At 30.2% G+C, this 13019-nt stretch overlaps 1 protein-coding gene across 1 annotated transcript; it reads right to left on the reverse strand.

Annotated features, from left to right (window-relative positions):
• Nucleotides 1-215: 215 nt before the first annotated feature.
• Nucleotides 216-1049, reverse strand: LOC111618429. Its single transcript, XM_023359971.1, has 2 exons — nucleotides 903-1049; nucleotides 216-808 (listed from the first exon to the last, which is right to left on the reverse strand). Exons 1-2 carry the CDS (start codon nucleotides 906-908, stop codon nucleotides 326-328), a joined length of 489 nt encoding a protein of 162 aa, XP_023215739.1. The 5' UTR covers nucleotides 909-1049; the 3' UTR covers nucleotides 216-325.
• Between the last annotated feature and the right edge of the window lie 11970 nt (nucleotides 1050-13019).

Here is a 13019-nt window from a genome sequence, read left to right on the forward strand (position 1 = left end):
CCTTGGCCCTGGGCATCAGAATTTTGAAGTGAAGGGGGCGATACTGCGTAACGATTTTATTGAAGGGGGCGACAATTCGTTATAGGTTGAGAAACACTGATCTAAATCCTGCAAGCTCCCTGTGATTATAAACACGTGAATATAATATATGATTCGCTTTCAAAGTATGGAATATTTGTTTGTTTCAACCAAAATTTACAAATGGTAAACACAAATATATGCAAATATTTATTGAAAAACATCAGAAAAAAAAACAGATCCTCAAGATTGTTTACAACAATTTGGCACAGTTAATCTCGGTATTACAGAGCGGAGTATCGATAGTTTAATTATTGAGAATTCTTCCAAAACCTAACAAATGATCTTCCGAAGTTTCACGTTTAATTAAATCCGGTTCGGAATCACTATAAAACGGTTCGAAACTGGCGTAGAGTCTTCCTTCTCTCAGGAACGGTGGCAAAACTTGTTTGGCTGCCAAATGATCGCTTTCACTATAAAGACGAGGAAAATCGGAATTTCTCTTCTCTTCTTCGCTCAGAACAGAAGGAGGTAGAATTTTTTTCTCTGCCAAGTAATCGCTGGCGCTATATAATTTTGGAATTTCGGATAAGCGATCTTCCTGTTGCAAGTGCGGAGGGAGAATCTCCTTCTCTGCCAAATGATCGCTTGCATCGTACTTCGCTGTATCGGTTAGAGAACGAGCGCTTCTGAGGTAGCCCAACAAGCTATTCTCTAATTGAGAATTAGACCTTTTGCCAATCAAGCAATGGAAAGCGGGTAAACAAAAAAGCGTCAATCCCAGCGACCACTAAAAAACAATAACAGAAAAAAAATACCTCATATGTCTAAATTCTAAACGTAAAAATAGATCCTATTAATGCAAACGAAAATAATATTTTTACCTTCATCCCGATCGATCTGTACTTGCCTACACCGAAGTACCCTCCTCAAACACTTTCTCGGGTATATAATAGAAGAGCGACCTCTAGCGTCGGTTATTTAGATTCTGTCTGAGACGCGTTACGGGTAGAAACAGGACGTCAAACGAACTTCATAGTTATTAATAGGAAGATGGAATAAAAGAATAAAAAAAAAGACAATCGAAGACTGATTCATATACAATTATTATATAATATGGAAAAACCATCGCGGTTTGTCCTTGACTTTTAAAGGGTCACGCAGAATACCGGTCTGACTTACTAAAATTCAAAAGTTGATTGTCCTCATATATTATTCATATACATTCTAACAAGCGTGGCATCTCAAGAAAAAGACATTTTCTCTCATTTTTAACAAATAAATATTATACAAGACGAAATTGTTTGAATTTTATTCTCGAAAAAAAAAAATAATGAGTGTAAATTCCAATAACACGAAATTGAAGTTTTCTAATTCATGCAAAATAAAACTTTAGTGCTTCGATTAGAAGTAAAAAGTGTATCTAAATCGAATCTCTAATGCATTTAAATAATTAATTTTAAACTCATTAATACATAAATTATTTCCTAAAGTGAGATATTAAACATCTTTACTACTTAATTGTATTCGTTTACACTAAATTAAATTAATTTCAAAAATTACATGTTATAGAGGATTAAATATTTTATAAAATAACAAATATAATGAATTATTTCATGATTTTAAAGCAACAATTTCAACATTTTTATACATTTTACTAAATTTTCAATACTTTACCTATTGAAGAAGAAGAGAGAAAATAGTTATACATTATTTATATTTATTTCTATTACTTTTTAAATTTTATTATACTAATAACGAAATAAGTCTTTGACACAGAACTTTTCAAAAGGTTGACAAATACTAATAATAAATTTCTCACCCTCTAAGCGCGACTCTCCCGTATCATGACCCGTATTCCTAGTTAATGTCGTGACCTTCCGATACATATAAAGAGGATCGCCGATAAAGTTAAAGTTATTTTTAAACTTTAATTAATAATAATAATTAATTAGAGAAATTGTAAATTATTGTTCAAAAGCTCGGGTAATAAAACACAATAATATTATTATGTGGACTGTTCCCATATACAGTTCATACGAAACGTTACTGGAGAGAAAAGCAATTTTATTGAAATCTGCTTTTTTATACCTTAACAAATTTGTATTCTAGTCACAGATTTAACTCAAAGTCATTGTATAAACAAAATTAAGTTTCGGTTAACCTTGAAAGATAATGATATTTTTATGCATTAGTAAAGAAAGTGGATCGAATGACGTTCGAATTTAAGAATATTTTATATATCGTAGTGTTAACTGCTGTATCTAATATATAATATATGTAAAAAAATGTTGTAACGTTTTTCCTGATTTTATTATTTCAAGTATGGTGGATCTCAAGAGTAAAATATGCAATTTAAATCAACTTATTAGCTTATTGCTTAAGACTCAGCCGTTTTATATAAGTTATGTAACATAAAGCCGGTAAACACTATAATCGATATTATACAAAGCATAATTAACATTGGATTTCGAATACTAGATCAAGGCCGAGTATAAACAAGCATATATTTGCATGTATCTGAAGCCATTAGAAGCATAAGATCCTTGTAATCGTTACCATTTCAGTCTCGCGCGCCGTGTATACTGAAGTACAATACACACTTATGCAGTTTGCATGTGCATGCGTGTGTACATTCAGTATATATGAGCAAAAAATAAGTTATACAGTATTAATATACATGTCTTTATTGAAAAAAGATTATAAAACATATTTTTTAGTTAAAAGTTATCTGAAAAGTGAAGAAAAACAAGTGCCTAAACTCATATTTCTATATTATTTTATTTATATATTATCATGGCTATATTAAAAGCTACAAAAGGTATAGAGTTTTCTATTTTTGCACTAGGCAGAAGCCTAGTTTGCCTGCATCTAAAGACTACTATACGAACGTTTCTACATTTTATTTTCGTAATTAGTATCAAGAGCGCTTTCAGGATTTTGTCTCAAGAGCAAAATATGTAATTCAGATCAAGTTGATCTGAATTACATATTTTGCTCTTTAGCTAATTGCTTAATTAAAATCATTTTCCTTAAACAGGCTTGTTTCTACTTACAGGTCTACTATATTTACGAAAGAAGATGATAAAAGCATGTAAAAAATAAACAAAAATTTCAACTATTTTATGAAACTCGAGGCTTCCAAGTAATATATTTGCCGACTTTTTTTCCTGTTTTTCTTAGTTTTAGGATAATAAATAGATTTAATTGTTCTTTTAGTTTTATTCAATATTGTAAATTCTTACAGAATATAAATAATATAGTTCTATTCTAATATATATTTTTACTCTTTCCACTTCATGGGCACTAAGAGGGCCTTTAATTAATCAAGCACACCGTGGGTTTGGCCAGAGTGGCGAGAGATAGAGACTGACATATCATAGATGGACCATTCTCCGAAAATAACTTTGGAATAAATAACATTTTTCGAAAAAATTTAACAAAATATTTCAATTTAGGCCTGATACATAATCTTACAAAATATTTTCAAATAGATGATACCTTACACATTGATTAATTTCGATTAGTTTTTATATAGCGTCCTCCCATTAGTGCCACCTTTGTAAAACGCTGACGACTACTCAGATGGATCTTCTCATAAATATTAAATAGGAAATTTTTCGGTATCTACCAATTATTAAACTCAATGACAAACTCTTGAACTCGAACAAGAATAATAGATCTCATTATTACGTAGGTCTATTATTCTTGTTTGAGATACTACGTTTTGTGCCACATTCGATTTAGTGCCAATTTCAGAGGTCTACAGTGATTAAATTAATCAGTCCAGTTTAGAATTCGATTCATTAAATGAGGCCTGACACTATTTTAGCGTCGTAAACGTCCGTTTGGAAATTTATTATTATTATACTTCCAACCGATGATATTCCAACAATGGAAATCCCCTTCGCTCCTCCACTAGTTAACAACACGTCATTGTAAATTTCAGTCAGGTATATGTAGACAGGATCCTTACCTAGGAGTATCGCTAAAACATAGATAAGAATCGCCTACATAATGGTGGGAGTGATTCCTCCCACCTGTATGCAGATGTATAATATCGATATATATTTTTACGTGAATGCTAAATGTATACATTTATATAATCTGCAATAAAGTATTTGTATTGAATAAATTATTTACAATAAAATGTAGGGGAAATACGTACAAAATGACATATGGTTTTATTTTAGGTTCATAACTCTTTATTGGTAAATCACAGCACTGTTATATTCTACACCAATCATCTTTGGTTCTTTACCTATAAAATATAATAAGCATTTATAATATAAAAATAATAGAAAAAAAAAATATTGTTAGTTTAATTTAGATCAGACAAAATCCATTTTTTCCATACGCTATGGAAAAAAATGGCACATTACGTAAGGACAAAATGACATAACCTAAAAACTATAAAATTACTGACAAAGTTCACAAATGAAACGCTTGGATCTTTTAGAAACGTCAGCGCAAGGAGCGTGAGCCCAACGCAAACAATTTATGCACCGTAATCAGTCTTCTCCAGGCTTAGATCGGGAAAAAAAAAAATCATTGCAATATATGCATGGACAGTTCTCTTCATCATCTCGAGAGTTATCAGGAAAAGTTTCTTCTTCACTGTCTTCTTCAAGTAACTTTTTAGTAACGTTTCGTCTCCTTTTCTCTGGTGGAGCTTTGGGCTCATTTTTTGATTTAATTGCCTTCATATTAGGAATAGAAGTTAAAACTAAAGAGGTTTGTCGAGTCTTTGGCTTACGTTTTCCTTGACCACTTATAAAACGTTCTTTGGGACTGGAGAAATCTCTTCAATAGATACAGCAAGAGTAGAGGACGATGGATGTTCTTTAGTAGTAGCAGATAAATGATATTGAATTGAATGAGTTAAAAAAAGTTCTTGCTCAGTGTTTGCTGATGGAACCTGAGATGAATTATCGGCTTGTTGTTCGATAGGTGCTGTTATTTCAGCTGTATTAATGTCGTTATTATTGTATTATTGCTGTTATTTTTTATAATTAATAAAACGTTAAGAGGTTAAGGTAAGTTCCTTGACTGAGCTCTTATGGACTAAATGACACACCTATGCCATTATATCCGTTGCCTATGTATGTCGTTTTGTAACGTTACAAAAAAAAACAAAATTATAAAATAAATAAATACAAAGGTGATATTTTTAATGGAAAAAGTTATTTAAGTGCAACAACAAATTCTTGAGGGTTGAAATAAATGCTACACAAATAGATAAAATAGTGAAAAACTTACCATCTATACAAAAAACTTGTTGCAAGGAAAAAACTCGTAACGTATCAACGCTTGTCGTCGGCCATGACACCCGGGCGAATGAGAGGAGTGCGTTCACTTTTTGACAGGTTAGTAAACGCCGCTGTGATAACATGGTGTCATGATCAGTTGCGCGCTTAAGACCGCCAAATTCGAATTATGTTGCCTATGTCATTTTGTACGTATTTCCCCTATAGTAACTTTCTCTTAAAAAGGTATCCCACCTTTGTATTATAACAGGGATGTCCAATCCGCGACCCGCGGGCCGCACTGCGACTCACTTAATATTTTTATGCGGCCCACTGCACCCTAAATTTTTAAGGTATATTTTCATTTATTTTAGTAAACTATGTCGTAAAATTTACACTTGGTACACTTTGATGTCATATTGACGTAAGTGGTGTTAGAAAACTGTTTTATCTAGAGTCTAGAGCCTGTAATGCATGTGTGGGTAATATATACCGTTGTAAACAATTCTTTTCGTGCATAAAAAAACATCAAAACTGCCGAAAGAAATAGGTTGAGTGATTCCCATTCAACTAACATTCTTAGAATTAAGACTAGTATCATAAAAGCAGATATTGACAATATTATAGGCTAAAAGAAAGGCAACGTCAAAAATCGCATTGAATTTATTTTTATTTTGTGTGAGAATAATTTATTTTTTTACTGTCAATAATACAGTATTTTTTATAATTATATATTTGTTATTAAAATTTAATATTCACATTTTAAACTTTCTAAAAGCATATATTTATATAAAGTATCTTTGTGCCCACTGAATATACCTAAATTTCTAATTTGGTCCATTCGGAAAAAAGGTTGGACAACCCTGTATTACAATATCTTGAATATGTTGTAAATTTAATGATTAACTGAAACAAATTTTGAGATAATCATTTCCAAGGCAGTCTGATAACTTTTATCAAATCATTTAAGAAATTTTAAAATATAATTATAATATATATGCAATTATTAAGAACAAAAATCAAAGCCGTAATTGAGCATCTGTGATGCTTCTCATATTAAGATCAAGGCTGTCAATTTGGCAACATGTCCTCAATAAATCATCCGTTTTAAGTGTTTCCACAAATAATTACGGTTTGTTAGATATGAACGCATTGTTTATACCCGTAAGATTTGACATTTTTAGAAAAGTGAACCAATATTCTTCTAACGGATGAATAAAAATAAAAATAAAAAAATAAAAACAAGTTATTGGTATCCTTTCCTAATAAATTATATGGAGCTGTTTAAAAGCAATTTTCCAAATTATCCTGTATTTTGAAGTCATTATTGCTGTAACACAAACGATGGCATTAAAGTCACTAATTACAATAGACTATTATAATTAAGAGACATTGCAATTACTGAAATTAGTAAACAAAAAAAAACATTAAAAACATTTGTTGATATAATATTTATTAAAACACTCTTTAAATATTTATTTTATAAAAAATAAAACATTTCCATTGTTATCTTAATAATTGAATATTCAGAATTACGTATTAGTTTCATTGTTGATGCTACTTTCGAAGCGTTTGAAAATGATTTTTCCTGCAAATATCGCTAAAATTATGGAAATGTTTATAATTTCTATATTTATTTTGATATTCCTCGAAGTGTCAGCTGATGCGAGAGGAATTTCATCGATCGAATTTGACAATATTTACTCAGCGGACGAATGGAAGGATGCAACAGCTCCGATTCGATCCGAGAAACAGAACGAAATCAAAGATTTCATCATGAAATACCGAAATTTGTCAAAAGTACCCAACAAGAATTTAAAAGAGATCTTTGAAGCTCCTTCAGATGACAAGTTTTCATCGAAGATAACTCAAAAGAAAGAAGCAAAGAAGAAAAGCCATATTTCATCCAAATTCTTCTCTATCTTCGACATTAAGCCGAGCAGTAAAAGAAGATTCAATAAAAATTCGAACAAAATAAAGAAAGGAAAAACTGCAAAAATGCAACAAAAATGGAAACTTTTAGAGAATTTATACAGAAAATACAATTGGGTTGACCCTGTAGAGTCGCATAAGAAAACGGACTCTTTATACAAGAAGAATTTGAATAAAATTATTCAAAGTTCTTATCGTCCTCGATACGAAGACTATTCGATATTCGACATCCAAAAACAGTATAAAAAAATAGTTAGAGACAAAACAGATCTGAATGGAGAACTCGACACACTAAATCGTACTAACAACACATCCCTGAATTATAGTGATACAAAATCTAGACTTTACGAAGAATATTTCAACTCAAATTACTCATGGATTATCAAACACCGAGTATGGTTTTATACGATTAGTTTCTCCACATTATTTATAACATCATGCATCCTAATTATCGTTATAATAAAATTATTTCTATCGTGTAAACATCAAATTAAAATGTGGATTTCGAGGGTTGCATTATCGCACATAAACAAAAGATTTCCTGAGATATTTCAATACAGAAGTAACGTTAAATTGCTTCAATCATTTCTGAAGTCTGACGAGGAACTAGATATAACCGAACTTAACCATTCTCATCCAAACAAATGCACACTTGATAAAGAGACGCAAGTCACGGAACATTTCTCAACGTACGATAACAATGAGTTGATATTTCCAGAATATACCACAAACAGTACATTTAAAGAACAGATGCAGCCACAAGAAATATTTAATAAACAAGCTGATATCAAACTAAAGGTTCTGCAACCAGAATCGGCACACAAAGCAGTCGAGTTAGAAATAGAACCTAAACCACATTCGACTTTGAAAAATTCATTGAAATCCAAGTTGAAAAAGGCAAATAAACATTGTTTTTCTTTCGGAATAAAAAGTGACGATAAAGGAAAACTAAAGAAAGGTGTTCGGTTTGAACCGTATGCCACCTGCTATTTCTACGAAAGCGATCTTCCTGAAATGTCTAATATACAATTTCCAAAAGAATATCTTGGATCGGGAGATGCAAAGAATTCGCAGAAAACTCTAAATATCGACCGCGTAGAAAATAATTCAAATAATTTATGGATAAAATTGATGCCTAAAGATAACAAGGTCTTAACGTTTGATGAACTTCGAGACATCCTAATGCTGATTAACGAAGAACAATTAACAAATGACAATCAATTGCATGGCGCCAATTGTGCCAATGAAATATAATTGATGAAATGTTATCGCCGATAAAAACTATAATATTTAATATAATACTTTTTAGCAGACTATTTAGTTAAAAAATTTCCGGACAAAATTTCTAACTGTTGATTGATTTTTGTTCGGAAAAATTGTATATATATAGGCCTATATTTTAATTATATTTTAGAAATTTCTTAAATGATTTAATAAAAGTTATCAGATTGCGTTGATAATAATTATTATCTCAAATTCTGTTTTAATTAATCATTAAATATACATCATATTATATTACAAAGGTGGAACACATTTTTAAGAAAAAGGTAATATATGGTACATCTTATTGTAAAAGAATTATTCAGTACAAATATTTTATTGCAGATTATATAAGTGGATATATTCAGTATTCGTGTGCAAATATGTACAGATATTATATTTGAATACATACCCTTTCTGCAGAGAAAAATATTAAACATTGTTTCTTAACAGATTTACAGAAGCAAAAAAGTTCCTTATCTATGGCCCTAATACATGGATTTTAATACAAATGGATTGGACAAAAGTAGATTAATTTACATCAATATAAACAATTAATATGAATTAATAAAGATATACAGTAATCAATTATTAAAATAAGATGTGATGAATTAGTAAAGAAGTTGTGAAACAGTTCTCGAGTTAAACTGAGAATCTGAATGGATCAAAGAACGGACCCAAAATCTTTTCTTACATAGAAGAAGCATCGTCAATAAGTTATTTTCAAATTCCACGTTTACTCGAACTATTAAAAAATTGTATTTTTACTTTCCTATCTGTTTTAATTAGTATGTATATAACATGGGATGTATTGTAATCATTTCAAATCTCGACGTTTTGAATCGAAAAAGATCGAAATTTAGACGTTTAGTTTAATATATCAGGATTAAACGTATTTAAGGGTCATTGATACTATTAATTTTTGGAGTATGGAACTCAACGGAGTGAGGAAATAGAGGTCATAGGTCATATTTCGAGTGGGATCGAAGACTTAATGAAACTTTTACTTCCCATTGGCACTTACAATTTTTAAAAAACTTGTCTATACCCATAAAATTATGCTTTTTTGTCTTTTTATAATGAAAATAATATAAAAGTTTTCTGTAATAATATCTCATAACAGATGGCACCACACACAACTTTCTTTTTAACTTTTAGTGTCATAGTGTTTTCTAAACTTAAATATTTTTTTTTAAAAACGAAGATTGTTATCACAATTCAACAGAATTGTTCCTTTTAAGCTTTTGTTATTACTTAAATTTTTTTTATCCTAGTATAATTCAAAATTATCGGTCTTGCTGGACTTCTTAACCCCAAGTTTGAGTGCCGGGAAAGTCTAGCAACTTGTAGTTTAAACTAATTGTTGTCATAAACTTACATATTACACAAGCATTTAATATATAATTTAAACACTTAACACCAGTGCATTTTCTAGCGTGCATCTGGACACAAAATGTGTAACAGGAATTTTGAATTGTGCAGTAATAAATGTTCGATTCTAAGTTTTGTATTTCTTCTGGTTCTGTTAAAGTTAAAATGTTTACCTAAATTAATCAGTGTGAGGTAAAACTTGTCCATACGGAACCTGAATAAAAAGGAAACCAGCCTAAACGGAAAAAATTCTTCAGAAGGAGCGATTTTCTATGTTAAAAAAAAAACTGTTCAAAACGGAAATTCGCCAAACCAGAAAAATATTCTGTATTACACGGTAAAATTCCGGTTTACACAGGTTTTACTGCATAATTTTTCGGCCCACGGAAAAAAGCACGGAAATGAAATTCTAAATTAATTAAAAATTGACTAATGTGAGGTACCTCNGCCAGCGTGCATTTCTGAATTTTTCAGCGTGACGGAGCGAAAAACGAAATTAATCTACTCTAATTCTTTGCTCTAATTATTATATGAGCAATAGATAAGTGGTACGGATATTTCTACTTCAATATTTCTACTTTAATTACCTATTTTATGGCAATTTTGGAAGCATTTTACTTTCTTCTAGCGGTGGAGAGATTTTTCTTATTCTATTACGGCTTAACGTATAAAAAAAAGGTAAGCTGTGTCATCGTTGACACGTACTAAATGGAAGTATCTGTTGTTTGACTCCCTAAGAAATTAAAGTTTGAATAAATGTATTCTATTTTAAAAAAGAGTAATTTTAAATTTGATATAAACTTCTGGTCTGTTGTTATCTATTAATTTATAATAAATAACTACGAGCCCGCTAGCCTTATTGGATTTGGGACCGGTCGAGCACATTTTCGATTTTTATTCGTTTAATGGGATGTCGTGCATTAATAAATAAAAATCGGAAAGGTGTGTGATGAGTCTGAAATTATAACAATAAGGACGGCTCGGTTATTTATTACTAATTAATATAGTTTTAAGTCTATATCTACTTTATCTTAAAGTTTCCAAAATATAAAGTCATTCAAGTTAGGATGTTTTCTCCTAAATTTGATTTTTGAAATATTAATGAATATACAGGGCAACTGCGGAAACGGAAACGAAAGTTTGACGTAGTTGTTACGTCTCAATTATGACGTCTTGTTGTTCGTAATTGTTTTTATTAATTAATTGATTAATTAGTAAAATTTATAAGTCAAATTTTTTAAGTATTTTTCACTCTGTTAGTTTTGAGTTTTATTTAATTGTAAAATACGTAAATTTCAGCAAAACTTTTAATAATATATTTACGAATATTTTTTTATATCAAGAAATATGATTTTAATAAATAAATTGCTTGATTAGGTAATTTAATCGTATTTGCTTTGTCTCTCCCGAGACAAAATCCTGCGGGCGCCCTTGGATTCCACGGTCCCGACAACCGGATGATCCTTTAACGGAATTAACTTACCTTAAGGGATCTTAGATATATAAGTTTTGTAGCTATAATTTTTTGCAGAATGTTTTAAACAGGTTTCTCTCTACTTATACTATCCTGTCTTCACGAGAGTGAATGATAAACGTGTAAACAAGCAAACACTCCAACTACTGTAAAAAAAACTTGGAGTGTTCCAAATAGTACAGCTCTTATGTATGGCTTTAAGAACTAGAGCGGCCATTTCGTCGTGCATGGTCTGTAGTTGCTTTAATGTAACAACTATTAAAATAAATTTACTCTTATAAAATATCTTTGATTCATAAAATTGTTATTCTAGAAAAGCAAAAAAGAAAAAGAATAAAACAAATCTCGGAAGAAGCAGTTGTCCTTCCTGGTTCCTTCTTGTAACATTGTGCCCTTGATTGAATCTACAGTATTTATAATTTGGATATATGAAAGCATTAAAAAGTTTCCGAATGTCATCCATTTGTAGTTAGAGATCACTTTCGATTATACTTACGATCGAAGATGGTTACAGAATGATCATTAAGAACGATAGAAAACAAAGACACACAATATAGGTAAATTAGGATAGTAATGTCAAGAAACAATCAAGAGAAATTGCAATATTAATATGTAATAATAAATGTCAATAAATTGAATCCCAATAGTAAATGTATGTTTACAAAAATGTGTACCTTTACATTATTTCCGTTTTATGCATGGTAATTCCAGATAACGTACAGATAGCAATTAAAGAACATGTTTATTTAAAAGTAAGGAAGCCATTTCTTAGCAATTATTAACTAAATAAGGTCACAATGGTATACAGTTGAAAAAGTTATGCAAAAACATCTAACCATTTTATTTTCTACAAAATATTCCACGTTTCAATTACTGTATTAAAACTTTGAGCAGCAGAGAAAAGAAAAAAGAAGAAAAAAAAAGAATAGAAAGATTAATGGAAGGATAAATTATTTTTAAAATGTAAATGAACACGTATTGCTAGATGAGGGTATTACGGACAGAAAACAGCTGAAGAATAAGTTTAAGAATATTTTCAAATTTGATTTTTACTTGAGTTCTTACAGAAATAAAAATAAAAATCAAGAATTAATTCAGTTTCAATTATAATTTTGTGATTTGAATTTTCAAGGAAACTACTTCCAATAAGAAAGCATTTTTCCTGAAAATTCAGGAAAATTTCCAACCAAAAATATCCACGAATAAGAGGGAAAACTCTTCTTATCATTCTTCTTTAATGCAAACTTTGCCCTTCTTATTTTGGAAAGGAAAATGATTGGGAAATGAATGGATTAAAACATATCGTTTCAGACCTGTATATATATTAAATTTTAGTTTATTTTGGATAGATTTATAATAATTTAGATGTCGGTCAGATGCTATTGTTGTACTCCTTCAGATGTTTACAACATTAAAAGTACTGTACAGTATGGTCTTATTTCACGCAAAGATTGCACGTTTTACAAGTTCTGTATAAATTTGTTCTCCATTCCAAATATTGTAGTTCCAAACGATTGCCTAGACACTCATTTAGGCAAGACTTGAGCAACTATTTATAATTAACAACAACAAAATGTATTTGTCGCCATCTTCCAGTTGTGGTCTCGGTTTTGTTACATAATGTTAACACAATATTTTATATTTTAGAATTTTAGAGAATTAAAATTTCTAAATGACAGAATAAAATAATAGAGAATACACGGAACATCTAATAAAAT

The sequence above is a fragment of the Centruroides sculpturatus genome, unplaced genomic scaffold (genome assembly GCF_000671375.1).
Source record: "Centruroides sculpturatus isolate CEXI.00-Female unplaced genomic scaffold, Cexi_2.0 scaffold10, whole genome shotgun sequence".
NCBI lineage: Eukaryota > Metazoa > Arthropoda > Arachnida > Scorpiones > Buthidae > Centruroides > Centruroides sculpturatus.